General features: G+C 40.1%; 1 protein-coding gene across 1 annotated transcript in view; it reads left to right on the top strand.

The window, feature by feature from the left end:
* The window catches only part of Rnf169 (ring finger protein 169), a 77,634-nt gene that overhangs the window by 32,187 nt on the left and 33,914 nt on the right, over positions 1 to 11,533 (top strand). The window contains 1 exon segment of the mRNA XM_029568856.1: positions 9,959 to 10,105. Within this exon segment, the coding sequence (XP_029424716.1) occupies positions 9,959 to 10,105 (147 nt within the window).

Raw genomic sequence — 11,533 nt, 5'->3', positions numbered from 1 at the left:
CATGCTTTTCTGTGGAAGTAGTGCCTTTAGATTTTACATTTAAGCCTATGATACATTTTGAGTTGCTCTTTGCCTGTGGAAGCCTCAGTTGTTCCAGCTCAGGTTGTGGAAAAGCTTTCTGCATTAGATTGTCTCGGCACCTTTGCTGAAAATCAATTAGCCATATATATATGACAAAGTCTCCCTTAGTCCCAGCTCACCTGGAAGTTGCTAGGTAGACCAAGCTGGCTTCAATCTCACAGAGATCCGCCAGTGGGTGCCCTTCAACCCCCCAGGGCTGGTATTTAAGGCACGTGCCACCACACCCAGTGAGCCATATATTTTTGGTTTTATTTCTACATTCTGTATAGTTGTATCATTAATCTATCATACAGATTTCTGCTGCTTTGATTAGTATATTTCTAATTAATCTTGAAATCTAATATGTTAATTCTAGCATTGTTCTTTTTCAGTTATTTTTGCTTTTCTTAATGCTCATTTATTTAATTTTATAGCTTATCAATTTCCGCCCCAAAAATACCCTTCTAGACTTTTGACTGAGATTGAGATTACATCCAGTCTGCAGATCAGTTTGGGGAGGACTGACATCTTTTTAAAAAAAATATTTTATTTTTTTATTGTGTATATCGCCTGCATGTACGTAAGTGCACCCGTGTTGTGCAATGCACGCAGAGGACAGAAGAGGCCGTCGGATCCCCTGGAACTGGACTTATGGGCAGTTGTTAGCTGCCATGTGGGTGCTGGTATTTGAACCCGGGTCTCCTGTAAGAACAGTCAGTGTTCTTAATCGCTGAGCCATCTCTCCAGCCCCAAGGACTGACATCTTAATAACATTTAGCATTTCAGACCCATCAATATGATATATCCTGTTTATTCTTTAATTTTGTTTTGTTTTTCTGAGACAGGCTCTCCCTGTAGCCCTGGCTGACCTAGAACCCACTACGTAGACCAGGCTGGCCTGGAACTCTGATTTGCCTGCCTCTGCCTCCCAAGTGCTAGGATTAAAGTTCTGTGTTTACATTAATTTTTGAATCAGGTTTTTTTGTTTGTTTACTGGTTGTCTTTTTGAGACAGGGTCTCCGCCGTAGTGAATCAGTTTTTACATATGCCATAAGGTAGAGATGAAGATGCACTTTTACATGGACTGAAGAGGTGGCTCAGCAGTTAAGAGTGACTACTGCTCTTGCGGAAGACCTGGGTTTGATACCCAGCACTCACATCAGGCAGCTCACAACTGCCTGTAACTCCAGTTTCAGGGGATCCAGTGTCCTCTGGTCTCCTCAGGCACCCGCACTCAGGTGGTACACATAAACTCACACAGCCTTACACATATACACATAAATAAAAGTAATAATAAATTTTTTTAAAGTTAAAATGGTACAGAAGGAAGGATAAAAGAATTTTAATCTCTGGGTAAGCAAATGTTTTCCAGATAAGGCAAAGACTTTCTTAGAAGAAAAAAGATTGATATATTGATATTGACATTATCAAATTAAAAAAAAAAACCACACTAGTCTTCATATCGGTCATTAAGGAAATGTAAACGCAAAACAAAGACTAGGAGAAAAATATAATCAAAGTGCATACCTAACAGTGAACTTGTATACAGAATATATCAAGAACTCTTGTACCTGCTAATAAGGTAATAAGTAAATAGATAAAACTGTCAAAGGGCAAAAAGTTTAAACAGGCACTTTGAAAAGAACATATACTACTAAGTACATGAAAAGGCAGTCAACATAATTAGCCAGCAGGGAAATACTAATTAAAATCACAGAGACATCACCTTACATCCTCCAGCATGGCTAAAGTGAGAAGACTAACAATTCCCACATGTGAGAAGGACTGTGAGCATGTGGCCCAGCTGGAGCCTCATGCTTTGCTAGCGGGAGTATAAATGGTGTGCCATGGGAAGCATTTTGGAAGTAGCTTATATATTTCAACCTGCACTTAATAATAGTTGAATGGATTTAAAAAGTGGAGGTATTTTCATGCAATGAAATGTATCTCATCCCTGTAAAGGAACAAACTCAGTTACATGAATGAATCTCAGATATAGACTGAATGAATAGACTGGCACAGAGGAATACATGCTGTATAATTTTAGTTTGTGTATGTTCATGTGAGCTCAGGTGTGCTTGCATGTGACTGTCCATGTCAGAGGTCAACCTTAGGGGTCATTCCCTCATTCCTTAGGAGCTGTCCACCTTGTTTTGAGACAGGGCCTCTCATTGGGACCTGGAGCTCACCAATTAGGCTAGGCTGGCTGGCCAGTGAGTGCCATGGATCCTCTTGTCTCAGCATCCCCATTGCTGGGATTAGAAACCTATATTACCACACCACACCTGACTTTTTACTCGAGTGCTGAGGTAGAACTCAGGTCCTCATGCTTGCATGGCAAGTACTTTTTGACTGAGCTATTGCCATAGTCCCTATGCTCCACAATTTTATAATATACAAAACTAATCTATAATCAGTCAGATTAGTGACTCCCCAAGGCTGAATGAGTTAGGAGATTACTGATGAGCTCCAAATGACTTTGTGAAGTGCTAGAAATTGGAGAGAAAGAGGAGACATAAATAGTCCATAACTAGTATTAAAAAAAAAAAAAAAAACCCAGAGGGAATCCTATTAGTCCAAAAACCTACTGAAAAATTATACGTATAGTATCCCTACATGAGTCTGTGAGTATAGCTGAAGACTACATAACAAGAAACAGTACTGGACAGGAGAAACCTTCCTTTGAGTTGTTGGCCAGGGTAGACCAAGAGACTCCCCAAATTACACAGGCTATTGCCACAGTCCTTGATTGCCTCCCAAAACTTGATGGTAAGACCCTATTGCTGAAAACAGGACATACTTTGGACACAGGATTGGAGCAGTGGAGCTGGAACTGACCTGGAAGCCATCTCCCCTGATGGCTAGGTCTCATAACTTTGAAGAACACTATGCAAGTTGGTAAGGGAGAACATCAGTTGATGGTCCAACCCTAAACCTTTTCAAGGCCTAAAAACCACATCAATGACCAGCACAGCAAACAGCATTGGTATAGTAGTAGCATTTTTATCTTGGGGTTAATCAACAACTACCTAACTGGACTTAAAGCCCACTCAATGGGAGGAAACCCATGTGTGGTACTATAAACCTAGCCAAATACACATAGCTGGAGAGGTCATAGATCTTCGAGAAAACCCCAAGGCTCTCATATTCCTAGACAAATGTAATTTCTTACTATGTACAAAATATGGATCCTTAAATTTACAGACAAATATCCCAGTCACCATCCATCAAAGTAGAGAATAAGAGTCTACAGAGTGTGGGTCCTTGACTAGGACTCCTATACTGAGAGTCACCCACCCAGGGCTCAGGGACCATTGCTGAAGAGGGGGCAGAAAGATTTTAAGAGCCAGTGAATAGGTGCATGACCATATGGACATGGTCCTACAGATGCCTGGGACCCTTCTCATACAAACCTACAGCAATGGTTTCAGCATTCACAAAGACCCATGCAAACTTAGGCAGACAAAAACCCAGCACAGAACTGTGGAAATGAACAGCAGGCACCAATATTAGTCACAGAATTATTGGCAGTTGATTACTGCTGGGTGAGGAAGAGCTCATCTTCTCGAAGGGAGGAACTCTAGATAGGCTGACTAAACCCCAGTGGATGAACTTGCACTGAGGGACATCCTGGGACACTAACTTTACATAATTGTCCTTAACACAAATGACAGAATGTATGAATTTCAGCCGGGGGGGCTATGGGAGGTGCCAAAGGGGAAGGGGAAAGGGAGTATAAAGATGATTTTATGTATGAAATACACACAAATTCAATTAAAAAATGGAAATTGTCTCTATCTTCGTTAGGGAAATGGTGTCATGGATACCTATGTATTTGTCAAAGCTCATCCAACTTACACTTTACATGTTTTTGTTGTATCATGTAGATTATGACTTAACATAGTTGATTATTTTTAGATTTATTTATGTGTATGTTCATGTGTTTGAACCCATACAATGTGGGTTATGTGCACATGCAGGTAGGTGCCTGAGGAGGCCAGAAAGGCGTTTGATCTCTTGGAACTGGAGTTACGGGTGGTTGTGAGCTGAAGACGTGGGTGTTGGGAACTGAACTCTGTTCCCCTAGGAGCAGCCATCACTCTTAACCACTGAACCATCTCTCCAGCCCCAAGTTGATTTTTAAAAAATCAGTTGTGCAGATAGGGAAGGGGATCTAAGTAACATCAAAATATATTCTATGAAATTCACAAAACTGAATTAAAATTTTAAAAAATCAGATATAAGTGGATTATATATTGAAAGGTCAAATAATATGGTCCTTAAACGTAACATGGAAGAATATTTTCATGACCTCATTATAAGCCAAATTGCATAAATGGAACATAAAAAGCACTAGCCATAAAATTAAAATTAAACTGCATTAAAAGCTGGAACTTTTTGTGTTCAGGCTATTAAGTGAGAGGAGAAAAGTATGCATATGTACATACGTATGTTGTAGTTGTCTTTTATTGTGTATATGCATACATGTATTTTGTAGTTAGCTTTTAGTTCATTTTCTTTTGGGTAATTTATAAAGAATAGACGATTACTTGGCTTACATCTCTGGAGATGGCACAGTCCAAAAGCGTGGTACTTGCATCTGTGCATTCTTTGGCAAAGACTTTTGCGCCCTGTTGAGACATGACAGAAACCATCACGTGGTAAGACAGCAAATGTGCTAGCACAGCTCTCTCTTCCTCCTCTTTTAAAGCCACTAATGCTGCCATGAGGACCACACCCTTGTGACTACATCTAATTTCATCTCTCAAAGGCTTTGCCTCCAAATGCCAGTAACATGAATATGGGGGTTGTTTCCAAGTTGAACACACTGAAGCTATGACATACATATAGGTGAATACGTGTGTGTGTGTGTGTGTGTGTGTGTGTGTGTGTGTGTATCTGGCAGTCCTCATATCCAAAGAATAGAAATAACTCTTACTAGAGGAAGAAACAAATTTCTAAAAGGAATAAAAGGGCACAGATGTGAATAGCCACTTCACAAGAGAGTTGGAAGCAGTCAACTTATGAAAAGTTGCCCCGTATCTGTAGTTATTGTAGAAATGCAAATTCAAGTCATAATGCAGTATCAGCCCACCAGAATGGCAAAAATAGACAAACAGTACTGAGTGACAGAGAATCTGGGAGCAACTGTTGTTCTCCTACACTGAGGGCCTGAGGGTGGGAGTGTAATTCATATAACGAAGTTGGAAAACTGGTAGTATGCCTGTGTCTTATGAGTCACAGTTTCTTTTCTAGACACTGTTCTATAGCATACATATACCTGGATAAATATACAAGAATAGTGGCTTATTTTTAAATAGCCACATATTAGAAATTATCCAGGTATCTATGAATAACAGAATACTTTGTAATCAAACAGTAGAATACCAAAAGAAAACACGAGAAGGAAAAATCCATAAAGACACACATACGGAGAAATCTCACCGAATATTGAATGAAGATAGTCAAAAATCATGGAACTCCATTTATGTAAAACTCAAGGGGGCTGGAGAGGTGGCTCAGTGGTTGGGAGCACTGGCTGCTCCTGCAGAGGACCCAGGTTTGATTTCTAACACACCCACATGACTGCTACCAATGGTCTATAACTCCAGGTCCAGAGGAATCTGACTCCCTCTTCTGATCTCTGTGGGCATTGCATGACACGGGTGCACTTACTCACATGCAGGCAATACACTTATACACATAAATAAAACAAAACAACTGAAAAATAGGCCAGGCGTAGTGGCCATGCCCATAATCCTAGCAGTTGAGAATCTGAGACAGGAAGGTGGAGAGTTCAAAGGCCAGCTTGGGCTACAAGTAAGATGCTATCTCAAAACACCATAAACAGTCAGGTAGATAAAATGATTTTGGGGTGAGGAATAGACTCAGGACACAGGTATAGATTGGAGTTCCACAACCCACTTCTTGTATACAACTGGTTCACTAGAATGTTTTGTAGAACTTGGGGAATGTCTTGCTTATTTTCACCAGTTCAATATAAAAGGTTTCTACCTGTACAAGGATACAATCAACACAAGCACAGGGGAACATGTACTCTCTAAGCACACCCACTCTCCAGGAGCCTCCATGTGCTAACCCAAGGCTGTCCAGGTTTGTCGTGGAGTTTTATGGAGTGAGTGAAACATGACAGCTGTGCAGGTGTAACTGGGCTCAAAGGGAATGATCTAATGCTACTAGACTAAGTTGAAGCACAGAAGCCCTGTCTATTGAGATTCTTCTTGGCCTCTCTGTACAGCAATCCTTTCCCCTGGGCTTAGTGCAGAACCATCCCGAAATGGGGCTTTGTGCTCTATTAGACAAGGTAGGCCAGAGAATCTCTTTATGGTCAGCTCTAAGACAGAAAAGGTAAGTTGAAGGATGGGAAGGGAGACTACATTATAGTTTTAGTTCCTGTGGCCTGCCTTTGAGTAGAGGAATCCTAAATTCTGTGGTCTGCCTTGCAGAGAGAAAGGAACAGTAAAAGGAGGACAGGAGATAGTCAGAGATAGAGGTGCTGCTTTCTGAGGCCTAAAATTCTTTAATGTTGCTTTAGTTACTTAGGAATAACAAGGTGTATGTATGAGCCAGAAACTGTGATAAAACCAAAAAAAATAATAATACTTAAATATAGAAAACACCAGCATAATTGATACAAAGATTTAGATAGAAGTTAACTTAAAAAATTATTATTTTAATTTTATGTGTATGTGTGTATTGCTTGCACGTAGGTAAGTGCATCTGTGTCGTGCAATGCCCGCGGAGGACAGAAGAGCCTGTTGGATCCCTTGTAACTGGAGTCACGGACAGTTGTTAGTTCCCATGTGGGTGCTGAGATTTGAACCCAGGTCTTCTGCAAGAACAGTCAGTGTTTAACCATTGAGCCATCTCTCCAGCCCCAAAGTTGTTGATTTTTAAGATGCGTCTGTTAGCAGTGATTCCGTACGGCAGTGAAGAGGTTATTTTCCTAACAACAAAACTGGTATCAAAAACTTTGAGAAAACAATAAAAATTATTAGGAGATAAAAGGGTACATTTTAAAATCCTAGAAAATACAGTAGCTACCACATATACCATTAAACAATAAAATTTAGGAGTCAAAACAAAATTTAGCTCTGTGTGTGTGTGTGTGTGTGTGTGTGTGTGTGTGTACACTTTTTTTTTGAGATGGGGTTGGGGGTGTGGTTTTACTGTGTGGCCCAGACTGGTCTTGAACTCGTGGTTTTCCTTCTTTGGCTTCCTGAGTGCTGAGATTGCAAGTGTGTACCACCATACCCATCAACATTTAGGGGTTTTTGGTTCTGCTTGTGTTGAGACAGAGTCTCACTATGTAGCCCTGGCCAGCCTGGAACTCCCTAAGTAGACTAGGCTGGCCTTGAACTCACAGAGATCTGCCGGCCTTTGCCTCCTGAGATCTGGGATTAAAGGCGTGGGCCACTATGCGTTGCTACATCTAGTTTCTTAAAAAAAAAAAAATTGTCTGTGTCAGGTGTGGTGGTGCACACCTTTAATCCCAGCACTTGGGAGGCAGAGGCAGGCGGATCTTTGTGAGTTCGAGGCCAGCCTGGTCTATATAGTGAGTTCCAGGACAGCTGGGGCTACAGGGAGACCCTTTCTCAAAAAAAAGACAAAAAAAAATTTGTTTGTATTTATATTGGGACAGAAGCTCTCTTGGCTTCTGTTTACTAGATACCAGATACATATGCCCCATTTCCACAGTTGTGACAGAAAAAATGTTATTAGACATTGCCACATATTCCCTCAGGACCAAAAAGTCAATGTCAGTGAGCACCACTGACATTGAAACCTAGATTTCAGTTCCAGTTCTAGGGCCTATTATTAGTGTGTGAATCTGAACTTATCTCTTAAATCTTGACTTTTTAAAGTGAGGTTAGGTCAACACCTGGCACACAACAAATAAATAATAATTATGGTATGAAACCTGATCTCTTTTGTGCTGTTCTGCTTCAATATCCTCTGAAAAATAAAGTGCCCCTTTGTGTAGCCTATGGGCAGGTTATTAAACAAGGACTTCTGACATCTTCCAAAGACATTGATGCTTTCATGTGGACAGTGAGCATAGACTTCAGTTTTGTGTTCTGCGTATCAATGGATTTGCTCTCTCACCTTATGTTCTCATTTGAATTGGACAGAGCCAGGGCTCCATTATTTCATTTGAGTCTCCTTGCATAATATTTTATGTGATGTTCTTTGCATTTATTTCTCATTTAGATTCAGTGTCCTAGGGACACTAGTTCAGGCTTATAGGAATAGAGACCTATAGAAATTAGAAAGATAAGGCTATGTAAGTAAAGCTTTACTGTTCTGTTTTGTTTGTTTAACCCAGAAACAACAGCCTATCGAAAGTATGTTTTTAGCCAAGTGTGGTGGCCCAAGCCTGTTATCCCAACCCTTAGGAGGCTGAGTGAGGATCACTATAAACTCAGTGCTAGCCTGGGCTACGTAGAGACCTTATCTCAGAAAAAAACAAAAAACAAAAGAGGGCTGGGCATGGTTGCCCACGCCTTTAATCCCAGCACTCAGGAGGCAGAGGTTGGCAGATCTCTGTGAGATAGAGGCCAATCTGGTCTCCAGCTGGGGCTACAGGGAGACCACGACTCAAGACTAAAAATGAATGAAAGAATGAATGAATGAATGAATAAAAAGCAAAACAAAAGTGGGACCAACTAGATGGCTCAGTGGATAAAGACACCTGCTGCCAAGCCTGACTACCTGAGTTTGATCCCTCACATGGTAGAAGGAGAGAACAGACTCCAGTAAAGCTGTCCCTGCCCATATGTGTACCATGGTATGCTTGCATGTGCACACACTTACACATAAATTTATTAACTAATTAATTCAAAACAGTACCCTTCTGGAGAGATGGCTCAGTGGTTAAGAGCACTGACTGCTCTTTCAATTCCCAGTACCCACATGGCAGCTACGAGCCATCCTTAACTCCAGTTCCAGGGAAATCCGAAGCCCTCTTCTGACCTCCGCAGCATTGCATGACACGGGTGCACTCACATACATGCAGGCAATACACTCATACACATAAAATAATAAAATATTTTAAAAACCTAAAACAATACCCTCTCCTAAAAATATCTTTTAGTTCTTCTGCTTTATCTTTTTATAAGAACGATTACCAAATATTTGTAACATCATTACTTGGCTATACATTGACTCATTTAAATTTTATTAAAGCCTTGAGCATTGAAAAATAAGAGTAGGAAGGAAACGCTGCAGCATAAGAACACAGTAAGACACTGCGAAGTGCTGTACATTGCTGTCTCATTCACACCTTCTGCAGCATCTGTAGAATAAGAGACATATGCCCCTCTTCTGAGGGAAGCGGGTGATGGTCCTTTGCCCAAGATCATCCAGGTTTTTACTCAAAACCTCTGCTACTTGCTCCCAAATGAGAAGCATGTTCCTCTGCCTTAAATTTCCTTGTCGGTCATGTGTCTTGATTAATCTGTCCTATGACTGTAGAACATTGAACTGGAATAAATCATTTTTGTGGTTGCTAATGAGACCTAGGCCAGCCCCTCAGGTGTTTTTGTGAGCATTTCTGCAATTGTATCTGATCTATGGGTTAAGAGTTTTTAGGTTTAGGCTTCTATTTTTTTTTTCCTATTTGAATAAGCCTTTCTTTGCAGTTAGCTTTCATGGTTTCATGTTTCTTGAGGATACAGAGCCCTTAAATCTCAAGCCATGAAGTCTGTGTGTAGCTAGAGCCAAGTAGAAACAGATTTACTTAAAAATCAGGTTAGCCATATCTAGTAAGGAAATCAGTCTTGAAACTGCCATGTGATCTGTTTTAGTCTACAGAGTAAAAGAGTTTAAGTCTAGAATTTCCTAAAACTCAGCTGTGTCTATAATTTGTATTATTTAGTTGAGAGAAGAAAAGTTACAGGAAGAAAAAACTTGTGAAGATCAGATTCACAAGATACTGCAGGAAGATTCAGAAACCGGGAAGAGGAAAACAGATGAACAGAAAAAAAGAGATGAGCCATCAGTGTTGAGAACAAATCTGGAACAGGTGAGTAGCCCACCTTTTTGATGTACATCTACCTCAAAAATCATCAGTGTAGCCCAGGGGACATGGGTCTGAAAGTTCTGGATTGGTGGATTGTGATACTTGTATTATTACATTTTATCTACTTTGTCCATGGATGTGTATGTGTGTGACCACACGCATGCCCTGGCACACATATGGAGGTCAGATGACAACTTGCAGGAGTTGATTCTCTCCTTCCACTCTGTAGACCCTGGGGATTGAACTCAGATGGTCAGACTTGGTGGTAGGCACCTTTACCCACTGAGCCATCTTGCTGACCTAGGAAAGCACTTTTGGAAAATGTTAATTATAAGGAAAATCACAGTTTAGTATCAATTCTAGTCATACTGGTTTGAGTAGCTATTGCTTGTTAGATGTTATTTTGAGTCAGGCCTTTTAAAGTATTTTGATATAGCCTTGTTAGTATTTCAGATTATTTTTTTAATGGGTTAGAAGTAATAAAACCTTAACATATATACAGATAGGCAACATAACAGGAAAAAAAATTCCTATAACTAGAATTATAGTTAACTATATAACTTTGGTTAGGTTACTTAGTGTCCAAGCTTCTGGCTTAATTTTTGTAAAGGCATTTTTCCTGTGCTTCAGAAATTGAAATTATTTAAGCTGTCTTGGTTCAATGGTATTTGCTGGCTGCCATATGCAGATGGTATGTCATTCTATTACAGTGTTAATAGTAATTATTTATTATTAAAAGTGACTACTTGGAAGCAGAGCATGATGGCATACAGCTGTAATCCCATCACTTGGGAGGCTGAGGCAGGAGGGTTGTAGTTAGACCAGCATGGACAGTGTAGTGAGTTCCAGGCCTGCCTGCACTACGCATGCAGCAAAGCTCGGTCTCAAAACAATACAAATAAAATTTAAAAAAACACTTGCATTTTACAAATTTTAGACTGAGTAAAAGATTTCATTTGACAAGCACAATGTACTGCATACCTTCACTGCCTCTTTACCCAGTAGTACTGAATGTCCTTGGGCAAAACAGTAGTGAAGACCCTAATCCTGGTAGAGAAAGCCTACCTTTCACCGTGGCGCTTCCAGAGAAGGAGCCTGAAGAGTCAGATTTCCTCCAGGAACTAGGTCTCTACTAATGCTACTTCATGTCAATCCTGGAAGTGTTCTAATTATTTTTGCTTTTGACACTACCATCTTTGAAGAAAGCAAATACATAAATTGCAATTTAAATATTTAGAAGAATCAGCACAGATTCTCGGATTCCTTTTTTAGTAATAGCCAGTTTTACAAAATTTTCTCTGTAAAAAACACAGTGAGTAAAATTTAACCTATGACCGCTTCAAGCTTTAGATTTATTTATTTATTTATTTATTTATTTTTACTTTTATGTGTATGAGTGTATTGCCTGCGTGTATGTGAGTGCACCCATGT

Source organism: Nannospalax galili, unplaced genomic scaffold (genome assembly GCF_000622305.1).
Source record: "Nannospalax galili isolate Female #2095 unplaced genomic scaffold, S.galili_v1.0 scaffold278, whole genome shotgun sequence".
NCBI classification, from domain to species: Eukaryota; Metazoa; Chordata; class Mammalia; order Rodentia; family Spalacidae; genus Nannospalax; species Nannospalax galili.
Note: the sequence above shows the minus strand (reverse complement) of the source record. Positions and strands in the feature narration are given on the sequence as shown.